Here is a 19,823-nt window from a genome sequence, read left to right as displayed (position 1 = left end):
CTGATATAAATTTGAAAAAAAGTGGGCCGACGTTTTTCAAATTTATCCAAATGCAATCCATTTCAATCCTTCCCAGTTTTGTCCATCCTTGTCCCTCCTTAGCTTTCCTGTGTTTTGTTTGAGATCCTCTATAGTTTTGAGCCGTTATTTTGTTATTTCAGTTAATTCTATGACCATTTGATCAATGCTTAAATTGCCTAAAATTGCGTGACCAAGCCCCTTTAACTTTTCCTGTCTGATCTGATTTCTATCGAATCGTCGATAAGACGGATTTGTAATGGATTTGGCTTTAGTCGCCGCATGACCATCCTCATGCTTCAATGACGTTTTGGCTGAAAACTAGTTTTATTAGAAATACTTTTTTGAGAAGAGGACGTAATAGACAGCCTTCTCAAAATATTTTTCGGGAGCAGGTCATAAGGAAGGTGGAGACGGTTTGGTGCTAAAGGCACCCAAGCGAGTGCCCAAAGGATGCAAGCTTCTAGGAGGGTCTTGGGGCATGCTCCCCTACGGATTTTTTCAAATTTAGACATTCACAGATACAATTTTGTGCAATCTGGTGGATTTAAAGTGACGAACGTTCACATATGGAATTGACACTTGCTTGGAGTCTGATAAGAAATACTGGAATGCTAGTTAAATAAACATTTCATGTGCGCCAGGCAAAAAAATATCGTGGACACGAATGTGTACGTCAAACAAACTTTTTTCAAGCTTTTAGAATATCTCCAGTGACTTCACGTTCGAGCTAAAAATGTATTGTGTCTGACATTTACTGACTAGAAGGAGACGGTCAAGCTTTCTGAGGAGGCGGCTGATTGAGCCGTCGACCGGCCGATTTTGAGAAGGCTGTAATAGATATCTTCTGTGAAATTGCAACTCTAGTTGATTGATGCCCCGAGGGAAAGTGGAGTTATACAAGCCTTTTTTTAAAAACTCAATTATCAACCAAATGGTTGGTCAGTTATCCTTGCGTTTTAATACTCAGTCACATCTTCCATTCCTTTTGAAGGTATTTGTAACAGGTGTGGATATATCTCGAGCCAGCCGTTGTGTAAGGCGTGTGTCTTGCTGGAGGGGCTCAACAAGGGTTTGCCGAGGTACAATGCAAAAGAACTCATTGCGCTTGCTTAAACCCAATCCACGTGCTCAAAAGTGAAAAAACTCTTTGTCGTACCCAAATCCTCTTGTCGTTTAGCATTCCTTATCGTAACACGAGACGGCTGGAAGGCGTCAAACCCACGTTGGAGAGTTGTCACTGGGTTTCAGTTCTAAGCATGCGTCTCGATATTCGAACTCAAATGCGCGCGTTCAGAACGGAAAACTCGTAGTTTTAGTCCTAAAACGTACTCCAATAGAGTGGTTTTCAATTGAGTATCGAAAGTAATTAGCGATTTGCTTTGGTTTGTAATTACCTCACTCAGTGATTGGTTCAAAGTTCTCGCGCCAATTTTTCAACCAATCAGAAGTGAAACCAAAACCAATCATGGCTCGCGCGTGCACATTTTCCCGCGCTTTGTGTCGGCTATGTGTAATTACTTCGAGTTTTGATTGGTTTACCGGATTGTCTCCGTCCTTTTTGATTTGCCAAAGTAATTACTTTGGTTTTGGTTTTACGACACTCATTTGAAAACCGCTCTATGTAGGCCTCTATTAATCGACGCTCTTTCTATTTGAGAATCCCAAAGAATTGACAAGCGCAGACGTGCAGCCCATCTCTCAGACGTTCCCAGAATTTTTCGGGCTATGGAACCATTTGGAACCTTCGACCTCCGTAACAGCAATCGGATGCTCTCTACCCATTAAGCTACTGGAACTCGAGAGAATTACGAGGTTTCGCGAGGAAAGACGATGGCTTATCTAATAATTGGTGTTTTTCTTTAATCTTTAGGTTGGGTATCGGCAAAACGACTAAGACTAAGGTAAATGTGAACACTGGATTCAGAGTTAATTGTTTGGTCAAAATGAGCAAGGAAACAGCTGGATTTTATTTTATTTTATTTTTAGATTAAAGAGTTAAGCAGTGGTGATAGTGGTTGCAGTCAGGCTGCCGGCGAAGAGAAAGGAAATTCTGCAAATACTCTGGATTTTTGATCAATAAAGCTTCTGTAAATTCACTGGATAGAGGGATTCTCTCTTTCACGTCATCCGTGCGTGGTTAAGTCCTATCAATATGCTACTGGGTCGGGTTGCTTGGAGCACGTTTAGAACGGTTAGCTGACTCGCGCCTGCATTGCGAGGGGAGGTTATCAACTCTCGATTAACACCGAACTCAGCACCACGCGGTTGTCAAGCAAACATTCAATTGTCTTCTTTCCGTAACCATGTTGAAATGACATTTGTCCCACCCAGCGCAGTTACGAGTGCCTCCGTCACAGGGTTCCCACTTCGACCTTGACTCGACAAAAGAGAAAGGAAATGGCGAGGAATTGGTCTACCAGTCCACAGTTCTTGCATGAAGAGAGCAAGAAGTCCATGAAGTTCAATGACTGTTAAAGGAGAGAATAGCAATTAAATTTAACCTAAAAACCTAAGCAATCGCTCTAGCAACAACAATGCTTTGTGTCCCCTATACTAAATGTCCGTAAACGGGTTTGAGAAAGAGGCAAACGTTGTTTTTCAAAATACAGAACTGAGTGATGCTACCTAACAATACTTTCTTCATTGTGCTCATAGACCACTTTCATGAATGGCGACCACCTTTTACATTTTTTTGTCTTTATGTTCATTGGACCTACCGCGCCATCAATTTGAAATTTGCTCGTCGTAGCGAGGCTAGGAAAGAATATTTTGTTTAGCCCCTTCCCCCCCCCCCCCCCCCCCCCTTCATTATGAAAGGTTTAAAGTGGACTACAAAGGAAAATTCGTTCAAAAATTTTTCATGTTGTTGAGAAGGGCGTCAAGTTGGAAAACAGCGTGACCTCACGCCGGCAATATTTGTTTCGAGATCTAAAGAAAAAGGACTGGATCGAGCAACCAATTGCTTTCACCTACCAAGATTGAAGCCCGCGGTATCATCTTGTTGGGACCACTTTCGCGCTAACGCTTTGGATAGACTTGTTTTTGTAAAATTAGAACCTTCTTCGATAGTAGGCAGAAAAAACTTTGAAAAAATGTTACAACATTCTACCGTCTTAAGGTGGTCCCAAGAAGATGGCCGCCGCGAATATGTTGACCGGGGCCGTCTCGTCGTAAGATGACGTCACAAACTCGTTTGCAATGCAGAAATCCTCACCAAACTGGAATGCAAACAGTTTGCGATGTCATCTAAATGATAAATGACTGCCAACTTGGCTTTTGATGACCATCAAAGACAAAAGGTCAAGGAGAAAAGTAATGTTTTATGGAGGTACCGGTAAGTTTTTGCTTTGGGCAAGCACTCTAGACACTTCGAAGAACACTATTTGGGAGGAATCAACTCACCCTGGTCCTCACAGCTTTCCTCTTTAAAATCATTTCTGGGGTCAGGTAACAAGGGAAAAACAACTTTCTCCAGTCCACGAGTGATACATTCTGCGTAAGGCTCCCGAGAGATCAGCTGACAAACCACAGACTCAGGTGTGTCATTCAAACGTTTTAGGCGCTGAACAGCTGCGAGTAACACCAAACAGATCATGTTTATTTCCCGTGTTGCTGCAAACGAAGAGTTTATCTGAGAGGCTAACACCCCCACGTGTCTCGATGATGTCTTGCCGCCGGACAAACCAGTTTGGTAAAGCTGTACCATAACTTTTAGATCTCCCGCTGAATTCTCTGATGCGAGTCGGACTTGGAGTGTGCGGCTTCGCACGAGGCAATTCCTAAACCAACGCAGAAGTGAAAGCAAATGAACAGGGGTACGACCTTCGTGGTTTGACAAACGAAGACAAGCAATCTGGTCGCCTGCACTTGCTCTGTAAGAGCAAACTCCAAAGCGCCAAACAAGAAGAACAGTTTTATCTGTCTCTGAACTCGGAGAAGGTTCCCATAACGTGAGAATCGACAACAAATCAGAAAGACTATCCTTCTTCAGGTTGCTCCAATCAATATCTATACAGGGTGGGGCTTCTTCTCTGCTGCATACTTTGCTCAGACTAAGAGCGGATAGCAGTTGATTAAGTGTGGGTGTTTCGTCAAAAGCAATGCACCACAAGTGTAACAGGTCCAAGATACGACCATGCGACAAGCCGAGAAGCTGCTGATTTGACGCGAGGTAAAATATGATGGATGACAGCAGTTGGAAGAACTTGCAAGTGTCGCGTACCACTGGACGCTTTCTGCAAAAGAAAGAGGGAAAAACGAAAACTACGTGGTTGAACAAGTGATTTCCCGAAGCTCTTCTGAAGATTTCATACCTCGCTCGAGTTGTTCGATAATCTTCCGAGATGTGTCTAACCTTAGACAATGCCTATCCAGTCTAAACTAAACTAGATTTATCTAATTCTAAGCGATCCAAAATGAGCAGTGTGTACAGCACTTTCGGGTTTACACGGAGAGTATGCTTAAGTTCTTACCCAAGATGTTCCAGAAGAGTCCAACACACGAGCGCAGACTCCTGGGCCACAGTCGGCGGTAGACGAACAACTTTTACATTCTCGTCCTCGTCCATGCTATCCTTGTGGCTATCACGGTCTCCTTGATGGAGCGTAAACCAAAGCGTGTCAAGCAAGTTCAAGCTCGTGGACATTCTCTCTGGGCTAAAACGTAATAAGATATATATGACTACGTTTGAACGGAATTTGCCATTCTCAAATAAGTTCGGCACTTCACTTCGATTTCTCCCTGGTCGTTCCACGTCGTTAATTTCTTTCCACAATCAAACAGTTTACTTCGTTCGCTGTAATTGCCGATTCGTTCAACACTTTCAGAAGCCTGCGGGACTTGTATAGACCTTTTTCATAATGGCTGCCCAATAAAATATTCTTTTGTTTTAATGCTAATAAGCCGTCCTAGCCTCGTTGCAATGGGCAAAATTCAAAAGAATATGTTACCCAAAATGAGGCCAGTAGGTCCAATTAACATAAATACAATAGAATATTAAATCAGTCGCCATTTATGAAAGGGGTCTATGTTACTGGGGAGACGGTACCGCGAGAAAAATGGTGACGAGTATTATTGAAAGGCTTCGTTCGTCGCTCTTGTGAAGGGAGCTTTAGCTAGAGGATGGGAACGTTTTATGTGGGAAAATGGGAGCTGCATAGGCCGCGTCCACTTATGTGTATCTCTCTCGTGTCCTACGCAAAGAAATCATGCGAGACTACGTTAGCATACAGCAGTCAATCTTTCATTTTCTCTGTTTACCTTAACCTGTTCCAGGCGCTTAGAGAGACCAAGTTTGTCCCTCAATTGAAGGATTATTCTTAATTGTCAATTCAGTCCAAGTGAAGTATTATCGTTCATTTTGGACACTGAAGGCTTGAAAGGGATCATGGGAAATGAAACATGTTTCTTTTAAAAGCCGAACGCCAGTGTCTGGACTCACAGGACTCGAACCTGGGAACGCTTGATCAATAACCCCTTTACTTAACCACTAGACTACCACATCACTGACTTTAGGATGTATTTTTTCATAATGTCAATAATCTTTCTTTTAAATGCCGCTGCAAACGTGTATTAACACCCGCTAAAAGGCAAGCTTACACAGTGAAAAATTTTGGTTTCCAAATTTCAAGACAAAAGTCACGCCTTAGACTTAACCATTATTCAGCAATGATTTTATAGATATAATAATTAGTTTTGGCAAATAATCGACACACGTACCAGTCAGTTGATCTTTAGTGGTTAAGTTGATAAGAACAGTTCCTTCAAAGTGGGTGCTCCGGGTTCAAATCCTGATCAGAGTCTACTTTCACTTTTTGTGATTTTTATCTGCTACCACAAGTCATGGGACAGAGTAGTCTAAATGGAGGATAATTCATTTGGAGCAAGCTGACAGTGAAGGATAATCCTTCATTTGAGGAAGAGATCGTGTTGCCAATATAGTTATGAAAGCGGAAAAAAACTGCCTGCGAAAAACGAGTGAAGGCCCTCCCGAGTATTTTAGAGCTTCGAAAGGCTATGTTAACCTAAAGGCTATGCTATGTCTAGTCGTAGGTTACTTTGCCAACGTCTTACAATGCGAATAGGATGGAATAACTACACAATACAGACCATTGCACAATGTCTATTTTTAGAAGAAGCTTCAGTTGGCTTGCCGTCGACAATGCTACAGCACACGCACGTTTCCCCCCCCCCCCCCTCCCTCCCCGGCTACGCAGGCAACACTTTGAAGTTTCATTTATAAAAAACCACAGGAAAACACCCATTTTATCATTTTATACAAAGGGTTTTAACAGGAAAGTAATGTATAAATTTCAGAAATGAAGACAAACCATTTAATATCGGTGCTTTGAATGAAAGACTGTCGTCTATTCCGTCACTTTTTACCGCTCAATAAGTCGACTATTGCAAGGAACGTACCTTAAACTGATCTGAAACGGACCTTAAAAAGCACCACGTAACGACTGTGAATCCAAAAGGACAGAGGTGCTCCATTTGTCATTTATTCTTTAGCGACGCATATAACGGGATGTCCTCATCTCTAAACTTAAGTTGGCCTTCCTAAACACACTTACCTTTTATGGCACAAAGAGTGGATCCAGGCGGCCACGCCAAAATTCTTGGCCAGGTCATAAGCCGCTGGGCGCATCTTCAAAGCTGATAGCAAGAGTTCAGTTACCAGATTCTAAACGAAAACAAGGAAAAACACTTAGGCGTGGAATAACCGAGGAGGTGCCGGCGTATTTGTGATCAAACTTGCTAATGGTTTGACGTCCAAGGCATCTGAGATAATGACTAGCGAACCACAACCTCCGTTTCACAACTCTTGTTCATAATATGCAAAAAATTCAGTAAGGCGTTAAAGGGCGCATGAGCAGAGAACGGAAATCCCGATGTAGTTTGGCCTGGTAGTATTGAAGTTCTGTTCAGTTGTGTGACTCTCGCTACGCAACCTGGGTTGTGAAACTAAAACTAAACTAAAATTTGGTTTTATCAACGGAGTTGATAATGTAAATTGGCCACCGTACAGAGATTCTAAAAGCTGACGTTTCAAGCGTTAGCCCTTCGTCAGAGCGAATAGACGCTCTGGATGGAATGGATTCGCTCTGACGAAGGGCTAACGCTCGAAACGTCAGCTTTTAGAATATCTGTACGGTGGCCAATTTACATTATCAATTTTTGTATACTACTTCCCCACCGACGTAACACCACAGTTTCTTCAGAAACTACCCCCTTAAAACTAAAGTAAGCCACGGACGAAGCTCGTTAATTTTGTTTTTTTTGTATGTGCTTATTGTCTCCGAAGCAATAGCCCTTCTCACGGTTAGTTTTCCTCATTTGCATTACAATGTAATCTAACGTGGGTGCGAGGCAATTTCGGGTTAAAACAACAAAATAGCCCGAAATTGCCTCACACACATGCCAGATTACACCGTAATGCAAATGAGAAAAACTAACCGTGAAAAGGGCCCTTGCGATCTGCAAAAAGGTTGAGGATACTGGTACAATTCGAAGTTTGGCACTGTGGTATAGTTTGGAGGACTGCTAAGTTCAAGTTTCTGTTTGGCGGGTGCAACTCGAAAGAACAAAACTGATTCACCGACTCCAGGTTGCACTTTAAAGGAATGCGAGGTTTAACCAGATTGTTGAATGTTATGATAAGATGTTATGGTAATTTGTTGAATATCATGGTTATTTGTCGGAGTAGCCGCCTTTGCAAGACCTGCGTACTTATACGACCTTTTTCGAGGACCATTTTATTTCGAAATCGTACCTGAGAGTGTTGGTCGCTGACTGGCGAGTTATGATAACTCAGTGTTAGCTCAAACACTTGACGTCGTTTATAGAGATAGTAATCCGGACTGTCCTTCATTCCATCCACTAGTAACTGTAGCATCCAGGAGCGCTGGGTCATATGCTGACAGGTAAAACAAAAGAAGACAATCGTTGACCGCGCGTTCGCTTGTGCTGCACCTACATGTAAGATCTGTAGTGATCTCCCACTTGCTATCAGAAAAGTCTACGTTCATACCATTTCTTCTAGCCTGCCGTTCAGTGCTAAATTCATTGATACTTTTCCTAGATTTCACAGAATATTACATCATTTTAAAATATCCCCTCTCTAATATTTTACGAAATTTTCTTTTCTTTGCAACAAGAATGTATTCTCTTTACCGATTGTAAGTAGTTTTATATGAATGTCAAATTTTTAACAACTAGTATAGAATGATGCATATGAATTACTAAAATGAAAACATATACTTGAACTGCGGGTTATAGACGAAAGAGAGAAGTGATTCTCGCACTTAAATAGGTTTTCAAAACCAAAGTAATAACTTTGACCAATCAAAAAGGACGGAGACAATCCAGTAACCCAATCAAAACTCGAAGTAATTACACGTTGCCGACAAAAAAGGCGGGAAAATGTGCACGCGCGAGCCACGATTGGTTTTGGTTTCACTTATGACTGGTTGAAAAAGTGGCGCGAGAACTTTCAACCAATCACTGAGTGAAGAAATGCGAAACCAAAGTAATTCGCTAATTACTTTCGACACTCAATTGAAAACCGCGCTATCAGGACAATTAAATTGAATGTTAGAGACACATGAAAAATTTAACGGCAACGCAGAGGTCATGGATTCGAATCCCGTTGAAGCCACTTGAATTGTCCCTTTGCAGCTGGCGATCACGTGGGACAAAAACCGCCATGCTGGAGAGCAAATCCACATCTAAAACTTGTTAAAGTTTTAGATATCCCAGTGCGCAATTTGCTCTCCAGTATGGCGTTTTTTTGTACCATGTGATAGCAACTGCAAAGGGCCCACTTTTCAGGTGTCTATAACAGCCAAACTGGCAATTGCTTAAATGTCCAGGTGAGTATGAGGATCACTTCTCTCTTTCATAGAAGCATATTTAGCGTAGAACATAGTTAACAATTATTCTACGAGGACGTGTTGGATATGAAGTGATAGATAACCAACGAGGCGCGTAGAGCCGAGTTGGTTATAATCATTTTATATCCAGCAAGCCCGAGTAGAATAATTGTTTTATTAAAAGCTCCAGGATCAACAACATCGTCGACTAAAGCATCGATTTCTGCCTTGGTCAATTCCGGTCCAAAACGGCTTTTGTCGGCCGTTTTTTCTCAGATCTGCAAGAATTTTTTGAGTTCGCTTTATTGCTGACGCGTTCCTTGATCATATGAGGTACAGAAGGTATATGAACTGATAGCCTGTATCCGGCGAGCCAATGAAAATGCTGGAAATCTGATATCTGTAGTTCAGTTTTTAATAATATTAGCTGTATGCATTTTCATATACTTTTGGCGGCATATTTTCTTACACGAGTGGAAAGCGCTTCAGAGAATTACAGAAATTATTAAATTATTTTTTAAATTATTACTTTTTTTTTCTTTACCTCCATTGTGCCGCTATTAAACATCGAATAAAACAGCGGCAGATCTCTGAGCTGTAGAGATGGCCTCTGAAGAAGAAAACTGTTCATCGTCACGTAAAAAGGATGCTCTATCACGACAAACAAAGCAAAGATTGGAATAGTTATTTTTTCACGCGGCGGCCATCTGGATTCCTAGGGAATTCTAATTTTTTTCTTCCAGACCGGCCTATTAACGCCATGCTAGGATTAAATGAGCCCATATGCATGACTTGGAGCTTACAACTCACATGATTGTCAATTGAGCTAATATATGTGCGAGGCAAGGTGGCCTCACGGTTAGAGTGTTCGACTCCGGATCGAGTGGTCCGGGTTCGGGTCCTGGCCGGGGACATTGTGTTGTGTTCTTGGGCAAGACTCTTTACTCTCATGGTGCCTCTCTTCACCCACGATCTGCGTCAAAATTGTTGACACACTCTTATCCTTTAGGGTCGATTTCAAGCTCGGTGCGCAAATGGCCCCCTACCCCGCACCCCCGGGACAATGGTGTGTTTTTCTGTTTTCTACGAGCTTCGTCGACAGCGGTACAACATTGATTAGGGTGGGGGAGGGAGGGGTATCCCGGATACGTACTTTTTGGACAAGTTTTCTTTGCAAACAATGAATGTGTCGTTGCCAGTGTGCTCTGTTGGCAACTGTCTCAACTAATTTTGTCGCCGATTGCAGGTGTACAAATGGGTACCAAAGAAAATGCTGGGGGTAACCCTGCGATGGACTAGCATCCTATCCAGGGGGGAGTAGAACTACTCCTAGTCGCTTTATGCTACGGAAACCGGAGGCTCGTAACAGAGACTTTGCCTTTGCCTTTTCACTTATTACGTCGCATGTGCATAAATTAACTTTTGAATCAATAATTTGAACTAACAACACAGTCATTATATTAAGACAGAACTTAATATAGACCTTATTCATAAATGGCGGTCACATTTAGAATTCTTTTGTCCACGTGCAAATTAGCCTACCAAGCCTCATTTTAGAGCAAGAATTCTTTTCAATTCACTGTATGGTATCGAGGCTTGGTAGGCTAATTTGCAAATTAATGAAGGGGTAGTTTCTAAAGAAACTGTGGTGCTGCGTCGGTGGGGAAGTAGTATACAAAAATTTGGTTTTATCAACGGAGTTGATAATGTAAATTGGCCACCGTACAGAGATTCTAAAAGTTGACGTTTCGAGCGTTAGCCCTTCCTCAGAGCGAATCGCTCTGACGAAGGGCTAACGCTCGAAACGTCAGCTTTTAGAATCTCTGTACGGTGGCCAATTTACATTATCAACTCCGTTGATAAAACCAAATTTTTGGAATTTGCAAATTGGCCGCCATTTATGAATACGGTCTATAGAGTGTTTGGTTTTAGGAACCCCTGTCTATGCAATATGCCTTAATTACGTCGAATTCATCAACACTTTTTCAAGTTTCCAATTAATTGATCAGGAACTGAAGTTTCGCATCACAACTCACCTGGTTTAAGTAGAATATCAGCCATACGAGCAACAAAGCACGCCATTACACTGGATAAGCGGCAATTGGCTTCTGTTATCCCGTTCTTCAAATACTTCAGTAGATGAAAGATCTTCAAAGACACATTTAAACTCAAATTAGTCTTAATTTCTACACATGCACCCCCACCTCGGAGTCAAAGCAAACAGATTCTATTTTCTAACGCCATTTGTTGTCATATAGCGCCGAAAGCTACCTTCAGATCGCTCAATACAGTACTAGTTGGTCTCCTTTTCGTTAGATTTAGACAAAAGCAAAAGAACGAAGCATAGAATGGCTTGGGTGCTAACAATTTAATTCCATTCACCCCCTAAATCTACTCAGCAAGATGGACAAAGGGGTTTAGTATCTCAAGAAACTGATGCTTCGCCGGTGGGGAAGTACTAGTGAGGCGAAGCGAGTGAAGCGAAGCGAAGCGCTAACGCTCGAAACGCCAGCCTTCAAATTTCTTTACGGTGGTCAATTTTAATTTACCATATCAACCCTATCTTGCGATTAAGCAGAGGAGGAGAAATGGTGTCGGTCGCAGGGTACATAGTTCGACGAATTGTTCTGACATTACACCTTGCTCTTCATTGCTCCTAGTCTCACCCTTCAGGCCCCAGTTGTTCAAACGATGAATAGCGTTATCCACCGGACAAATCTCTATCCAATGGATAAATCATAGCGAAACCAATTGCGCTGGTGATCCTCCAATGGATAGTGATTTATCTGGTGGGTAGCGTTATCCACCTTTTGAACAACTGGGGCCAGGTATATAAAAAAAAGACCGGTGGTGACAAACTGATAGGGGAATGGGTTGGTCTGGCACGGACTGCCAATCCATCCCAGGGGAAAGTGGGTGGGAGAAAAATACTTCTTGATGTCGCTCAATACTACAAAAACCAGGATGAGCGCGGGACAAGACGCAGGCGCCTTACCAACGCGTACTACCTATTTTTCTCTAAAGTAAAACAAAATATCGAAAACCTACTAAAGTCTTGACAATAACCTGTTTACTTTCCTTGAAATGGGCTCCCTCAAGATGCGTCATAAAGCGGGTAAGCACATGATATCCAGCTTGGCGCATGTGCGTATCACGTGATGACAACGACGCCACTGTGAAGCTCAAGCAACCTTGCTCCACAAACTTGCGGCAATCCACTTGACTATCTGGCGAAAATGACCGACAATGAAAAGTTTATTAGATGGTGTTGCGCTTTCCCGGAGAGGACAGATGATTGTAAGCACGTGATCTGTCACTGGAATCAACCCCTTTCAGGAGATGAACATGTCGCTATTTACAAACACCTTATTCCAAAATGGCCACCATTATAGTATTCGTTTGTTTGCTTGCAAATTAGCCCTTTGTTGCCTCATTCTTAAACTTCAAATTCAAAAGAGTATTTAACCTTAAACAAGACAACAAGGGCTAATTTAAAAGCAAACAGAAGTTTACTAAAATGGTGGCCATTTTGCAATAAGGTGTATGCAAGCTTTCATTGTACTGGATCATTAATAGACGAAGCTTCATTGTGTTTAGGTTAGCGTTCATTGTATCTGTTGTATATACATTGGTTTAATTTGCTTTCTGAAATAATTCCGAGAATCGTTTGACCTGCTTTCTGTAGATACTGAGATAAGTGCTCGTTGAGTCCTTTTCAAGTTAATGAGGCATAAAAAAATTCAGCTGATTTTGTAAATCTAAGCATGTTGCAAAAGAAATGTCTACCAGAGGGTAACTTAAAATGCCATCTTCACTCCAATGCAATATATTTGACCGTTAGCTCTTGCGATGGAAATAGGTTCACACAAAGGACAGAGAAAAACTCGGCTGACCAGGATGGGAATCGAACCCACGACCTCCACATTTGATCCCCATTGCGACTGTTTACCGACTGAGCCATAAGGTCTGACGGGAGCAGGCAGAGAGAAATTGAGATGTCATTTCACCGCAATGGGTATAAGCAATGTGTCGCCCAGTCTCTCGTGGACTTGTTACTTACCTGGCCCCAGTTGTTCAAACGATGGATAGCGATATCCGCAAGATAAATCACTAACCAGTGGATAAGTCATAGCAAAACCAATCGCGCTATTCAATAGATAGTGATTTATCCGGTGGATAGCGTTATCCACATTTTGAACAACTGGGGTCTGGAAGCAAACCAGTTCTAAAAATTAAATAGAAAAACGTCGGCTACATCTTAAAGCAGTGTGTCAAAAGCCTTGGATAACGCTAGCTCTCTGTGAGTGAAATTATTTCAAATAAATCAGAAATCAAAGCCACTAACTTGGAGCTAATAGACAGCTGAACAGCGGAAGAAGAAAACAAGGATCAAAAGCGTCTGACAGCTTCCGGTTGCAAAGTTCACGCTGAACTTGAGGCTAAATGCAAACAAAGAAGGAAAACAATAAACACTATACTTAAATAAAACAAAGATTACGAGAAGCTTTCATCATTCCATCAAGTTACATACACATCACCAAAAGGATGACCCAACATTGACAACGTAACCTTAACTGATTGGATTGGTTTCATTTCATCACTAGTGGATACAGACACCTGAAAATTTCAGGTTCGATCTTCCAACGGGATTCGAACCCATGACCTCTGCAATGCCAATGCAATGCTCGGAATTTTTCACGTGTCTATTTGAGACAATTGCCCAAATTGTCCAGATAAGTTCGAGGATCATTTCTCTCTTTCAAAACTCTGTTTAATGTTCGGACAGGTTATGGTCTTTCTTTTTCGTATGTCGAACATGACAAAAGAGGGAGGGGGGGGGGGGGGGAGAGGGTAAGAGCTATAAGTTAGGATTATTTCAGTCTGCAATGGCAGGAGTGCCAACAGCTTTGTCCGATATCGTGCGAAGTCGAAATGTATAAAAGTCTAGCTAAAAGACAAAAAAAGAAACACAACAAGACTGTTCACAGCATTAACTTCCACAAACCTGCAAAAGCCTGCTTTGTGGAAATAAAACCGCTGACTTCCTGACTGCCGTAGCATCCAGTTGTTCCAAAATCTCTGTTACACTGGGCTGTTTCCACAGTGATGGACCCAAGCTTTTTACAATTTGGTGATGGCTTGCAGCAGCTTGGCCCCATAGCATGGGACTGTAAATGGATCAAAGAGACGAAATGGGCCATTTTAGAGTTCAGTCCAGTCACGTTTTTAATGCGAGTACAAGAGTGACATCTTTTCTCAGCTGCCCAAAAAAACCTCTATAGCTTTTATTTATTTGATTTAATTCTTCATTTGTTGCAAATTTACTAATAACTAAATAATTTTTTTTTTCCCGCGGTAAACAGATTACTGGCCTCGACTGATTACACTTGCTTCAATAGAGCGAGTTTCAATCGAGTGTCGTAAAACCAAAACCAAAGTAATTGCTTTGGCCAATCAAAAAGGATGGAGACAATACAGTAAACCAATCAAAACTCGAAGTAATTACACAAAGCGCGGGAAAATGTGCACGCGCAAGCCAGAATTGGTTTTGGTTTCGCTTCTGACTGGTTGAAAAAATGGCGCGAGAACTTTCAATCAATCACTGAGTGAAGTAAATGCAAAACCAAAGCAATCAGCTAATTATTTTCGACACTCAATTGAAAACCACTCTATACGTCACGCAACCATCACCTACACATCATAACTCACACGTATCACACCTTACCCCACACCTACACCTTAATTACATTCTCAGCATAACTGTGCGCATATATATCTCATTTTAAAGTGAAAAAACGTTCTCTGATTAAAAAAAGATTAAGAATATAAAAACACAAGGCTATAGACTGATAACCGAAAGCTTATATTTTTAATCTTTTTTAACCAGAGATCGTTTTTTCACTTTCATATGCCTTATCCTGGTTACAGCTCTATTTTTACGTGTGTATATTTCATTTATGCATAAGCTTGAAAGCGGGTTTTAATAAATTCAGTTCGTACTTGATACGAAACAAACAACAATGCCGTGTAGCGCAAAGAGGGTATTCAATAATTAATTCATAGGAATCAGGTAAAACAGCAATGCCAAGTGGAACCCCTATTTTCCTCTAAAAGCAAGGGAAAACGTAACAATAACCAACTTTGGCGCCCCTGGAATAATAGGGAGCTTAAATAATAGGGAGCTTAAGCAACGACAACGGCGACGGCAACGAGAACGTCATCTCAAAATATAAATTTGCGTTATTTTAATCGCTTCGTGACTATTTCAACGTTTTTAATATGCCAAGGGTGTGGTAATTCCTCAAAGATCACACCAGTCGGAACGGCACTCCATTTTAGGAGAGAAAATGAAAATTTATCCTCAAGTGCTGACGTTCTTCATAAAACCAAAAACTTGGCTATTTCACGTTTGTTGTTTTGCTGACGACGGCAACGAAATGGACAAAAGTGAAAAACGCACGTGCAGGGCGTGCAAAGCTATTGTTTTTAACCACTAAATATGCAAATTCGTGACGTTCTCGTTGCCGTCGCCGTTGTCGTTGCTTAAGCTCCCTAATGCTTTGAACCGAACGGAACCCTGTTTAGGTTTCCGAGAATTCGTAGGCGTGCGTTCCAATCAAATTCATAACGGTAAAGGTGAGTACCACGATAAATAAGGGAGAACCTTTTTCGGTTTCTTTGATCACGTTCTAAACTTTTAAAACCAGGAACTCAGTTGAAATGAAAAGGAATACAGTGGGACCTCTCCTTTGGGACACCTCTATTCAGGAGACATCCCCAATCAGGGGACACAAGATTTGGTCCCGGAAAAATGTTCGTACCAATCTTTGACTCCAATCCAACCTCAATTCAGGGGACACCTGCCCTGGTCCTGAGGGTGTCCCTTGAATGAAAGTTCCACTGTTGTTGAAACAATTGAGTTAAATAAGACAACATCTTTCTCGTTTTCATACCTAAAAAAAATGAGCGCTTGGATCTGCTTTAAAAAGAAAAGAAGAACTGAAGAAATAACAATTTGACGTTCGTAGTTCTCCTGTCAATCAAAATTAAGCTAAATGAGTAGTGGCAGAAATCTTTGTACTACCTGTAGTTTTTAAACGACGCGTGGTTCTTTTCGTACAAATTAAGCAGGTAGAGAATGGACTGATCTGAAAACAAACGATGAACACGACATTTTAAAAGAATCGTACCCGAGATAGTAAGTAGTAGATAAAATATGAGCGGGAGATCAGTATGGGTCTTTACAATAGCGAAACGAAGGCGACGCGAATATTTATTGCATTCGTGAAAAAAAAAAAAAAACAATAAATTACATACAGTAGAGATCTGTGTCACAACTTAAAGAATACTAATTAGCTGAGAAGGAGTTTGTATTAACTCACACACCACTGGAAGCCATTGTCAGGATGACCGACGCCAACTGACTACTTATTTCTCAAACCATGCAACTCAGCCATAGCATGGTATACAATGGAGGCATAACTGTACTGTAACACTACACAGCATATAATAATACGTTTGGTTAAAAATGGAATTTTGGCAATCTAAATAAAGAATACCAAACCGATACTGATTATGTTCTCTGAGCAATTTGAGGGTTTGTTGGGAACTGGGGCTCTAACATTTCAGTCAGCAAAGGCGGACAGCGAAAAAGCAACTGACTTAGGGCCACTTGAGCCCAGACCCCAGAGGTGTGTGAGAAAACACTTTCCGCTTCTTTCGTTCCTCAATCAGTGGAAAATACAACTTCTACTGTGCAATAATTCATCAAGCCCCCTTTGATTTGTATTGGGGTTTACAGAGGGGTACATACGATTCAAATAGTGTAATATTCTACCCTGGGTATTGTTATCAACGATATGGTCATACGGTATGGAGAATCGCTCTGCCCTGGGACAAGCCTAAGATCAGGCGAAGATGGGAACTATGAGGATCAATCCCGACTTACTCGATTGGGTGGGAGGGTGGGTTGCCAAACTCTTCCCTTTTGCAGCCTCGAGTAGAGTGATGGGGTGGAGCACATGTAACCTCTTTTATTGTCTCATTTGCATATACCCCAGGGTATTAATTTCCAATGCAAATCGACTTTGCACAGTAATCGGAGGCACGGTGTGTTTTCCTTGTATGCTAATATCTTCCCCTCTCGCAGCACCCGTCTTATCGGGTCTAAAAACACTCGGCATAAAACACTACTGCTCGTTGCTGGGTTGCCATAGGCAATCCAGTCTGAAGATTAGTAGAATTTCTCCGTTTTTTCCTGTGTCGGAAAATGGAAACCTGCCACTCCCCTACGAAGTATTGTCTTTGTGCCTAGAATCTTCTGCGCCTATCTTTGGTAGGTTTCAGGGGGTAGTAGAGATGCGTAAATTCAGGTAGATTTTATCCGGTGGACACAGTACAAGCATGCAATGGCGGTGAAGACGATGTAACGTGAATGGGATCTCTAAACAAAATATACCCTTATGGCGCTCGAGAATGGAACGTCAATCCGATAAACAACACAAGCGGTGAAAATTAAAATTAAAGCGACGAATAATGGACTTCAACAACAATTGCATCTTTCGCCGTCGAATATAAAAGCGAGTTGTATTTCTAATATTTTACTGTGGTGTTATGCACAACACTGAAACCAAATGCCAAATTCTCCGTAACTTTTTCAGGTTGGATATGCGGTTTAACAAACTCAAAGAAGGAATCGAAAACAGTCGGGTCTCTGTTGTCTGGCTATTTATAATTTTATTTCTTTGTCCTCAACTCTGCACACTCTTCAAGTACAAAAACAATTGGAAATTTGACTAATTCTTGTTAGTCAAGAATTATTTGAAAGAAAGCTTGTTGTCCATTTTTTGCTTCATCATTCAAGGAAAATGTTCTTCAGAAAAGGGTTTGATCCTGAACTCCGTTGAGAAATTAAGTTAGTTGCGTATCATGGGCTTTTGACACGGAGTGTGTTGCCCTGTTTGTTCACAAGTTTGTTTTTGCATCTTGTAGAGGTTTAGATTTTCAAATCAACAAACTTTGTTTTGATTGGCCACTACACCTCATTGTGTAAATAGTTCACGCTTAAGTCAAAATAGATACGTTTCGTTTCTAAGGAAACAAAACAAAAAATACGTTGTGTTCGTTTCCGGACTGCGTAGCTCCGGGGATGATGAGAAATATGCCGCATTCAAGCTCGATCCCCTAGCTTGCTTTTTCCATTGCGGGGGTTACAAGGAGTACCGACAGGATTCCTTAGCTTTTTTCTATTTTTCCACTTTTTATTTACGGCATTACTCCTGGGAAAATCCACTTACAGCGCCTTCAATACCACCCAACTCAGTGCCCTCTGTTTTTGTGCAACATGTACCACAGGCGACCCAGTTTACGCTCACGGAGCGTCTAGTTTTTAAAATCCTACACCGGCCAATGAAACTAGCGGTTGTAAGGAGCTGCGTGGTATAGATGGTTTGCAACCAATCTCTAGAGACACAGATAACAATGTTGTAATGTACAATTGCTGATGGACGAACAACAGGAGCTAGTGAGAGATCTTTTGTTTTCGTCCACCAACATGGTAGCGCTGACGTAACGTGAAACCACCATATGAAAAGAACAGAATGAAACTACTGTTTGCCAAAAATCAATGCACCTCACTTGATTAGAGATTTCGCTAGACTGTAGGTCACATCTTCGAATAGGGAAAAATAAGGTAAAAATAAGGTAAAACATCAGCCCATCTTCCTATGTAAACGAACAAGTTGTAACGTAAAATCGTCAAAAAGAAGTTGCTGGTTGCTGTTGTTATTACCTGTGGACGACATTGTCGCTGAATAAGCGGCAAAAAGAACTGGAAGGTGTGCAGACTTGCAGCAGGAAGCGCCCCTCTCCACAACCGTAGACAGCAGTTCAATCAACGCCTCTGTAAACAAAAGCAGTTCGATAAAAATCCTAATGTAAGGTGTGAGGGAATTTTAAAGAGTAGTTTTAGCGAAAAATATATTAAGCTGTTTTCAGCGGAGTACCGAAAGATCATGACCAAAGCAATTACACAAGTCAAATTAGCCAATCACAGAACCAAAAACAAATTCACGCAGTGGGCCTCCCAAAGCGCGGGAAAATTCGTGTTACCAAATCACGACTAATTTTGCTTTTTAACTCTGATTGGATGAAAATGTGGCGTGAGATGTTAAGGCCAATCACCACGCGCAGAAATGAAAGACTAAAACAAGCGCGAAACAATTTTCTCCGAAATTACCTAGTCAGTACTGGTTTCAGATTCGGTTTCACTTCAAATGTTGTCTGGTTAAAGTAAAGCACATTATTCCCCTGCATTTCTTTCCACTTTCCAAAATTCAAAATTACGGGTCCAAAGATTTTCCGTTTGCGCATTCAGAATAGGCTATTTTCGAAAGTACCATAATACTCTTTGTTTGTCCCTCCAAATTTTGCATAAGCATTGTTTCCAGTTTTTCTCTTGAGACGTTTCTTCTTACTTCCACGAAGTTGCTAGCTCGTTATGTCTGTCTGCTTTTTAAAACTAAAATTCAGTCACGAAGAAAATACCCAATTTTACTGTAAATTCGTAATAGCACTTAATACCCTCAAAACTAGTTTGTTGTTTCTCATTGTAATTTAAATTACTTTCACACTTTTTTCTGCATCGATTTTATCTTTCACTCGTCAAAGACTGCAGACTGGCAATCGAAAGCTTATCATTTTTGAATACTTTTTTTTTTGGCAGAGAACAACGCCCATTCAAATTTTGTGTCTATGTCAGGAATGCATAAATTGAACCAGCAACAACGAGGAGATAACCAGTTCGGAGAAAATCATCGCTCAAAGTGGAGAATATACCTGTTTCATAATGGCAGCCAAATAAAAAATTCCTTTGTTTTAATGCCAATAAGCCTTTCCAGCCTCGCTACGACGAGCAAATTTCAAAAGAATATT

At 41.3% G+C, this 19,823-nt stretch overlaps 2 protein-coding genes across 3 annotated transcripts in view; one reads left to right on the top strand and one right to left on the bottom strand.

Annotated features, from left to right (window-relative positions):
• LOC137997021 (cytoplasmic tRNA 2-thiolation protein 1-like) overlaps positions 1-2,534 on the top strand; it is a 24,839-nt gene extending 22,305 nt beyond the window's left edge. The window contains exons 13-15 of the mRNA XM_068842709.1: positions 1,013-1,100; positions 1,892-1,922; positions 2,008-2,534. Coding sequence (XP_068698810.1) covers positions 1,013-1,100; positions 1,892-1,922; positions 2,008-2,094 — 206 coding nt within the window. The 3' untranslated portion in view covers positions 2,095-2,534. The remainder of the gene's footprint in view (positions 1-1,012; positions 1,101-1,891; positions 1,923-2,007) is intronic.
• The window catches only part of LOC137997018 (nucleolar pre-ribosomal-associated protein 1-like), a 51,476-nt gene continuing 33,954 nt past the window's right edge, over positions 2,302-19,823 (bottom strand). For both annotated transcript variants that reach the window (XM_068842702.1, XM_068842703.1), the window contains 12 exons: positions 18,682-18,792; positions 15,976-16,039; positions 13,897-14,059; positions 13,237-13,330; positions 11,958-12,118; positions 10,928-11,039; positions 9,436-9,542; positions 7,793-7,936; positions 6,594-6,703; positions 4,494-4,676; positions 3,424-4,256; positions 2,302-2,489 (listed from right to left, as the gene is read on the bottom strand). In XM_068842702.1, coding sequence (XP_068698803.1) covers positions 2,302-2,489; positions 3,424-4,256; positions 4,494-4,676; positions 6,594-6,703; positions 7,793-7,936; positions 9,436-9,542; positions 10,928-11,039; positions 11,958-12,118; positions 13,237-13,330; positions 13,897-14,059; positions 15,976-16,039; positions 18,682-18,792 — 2,270 coding nt within the window. The remainder of the gene's footprint in view (positions 2,490-3,423; positions 4,257-4,493; positions 4,677-6,593; positions 6,704-7,792; positions 7,937-9,435; positions 9,543-10,927; positions 11,040-11,957; positions 12,119-13,236; positions 13,331-13,896; positions 14,060-15,975; positions 16,040-18,681; positions 18,793-19,823) is intronic.

Source organism: Montipora foliosa, chromosome 3, assembly GCF_036669935.1.
Source record: "Montipora foliosa isolate CH-2021 chromosome 3, ASM3666993v2, whole genome shotgun sequence".
NCBI lineage: Eukaryota > Metazoa > Cnidaria > Anthozoa > Scleractinia > Acroporidae > Montipora > Montipora foliosa.
The sequence above is the reverse complement of the archived record's forward strand: the minus strand, read 5'-3'. Positions and strand labels throughout refer to the sequence as shown.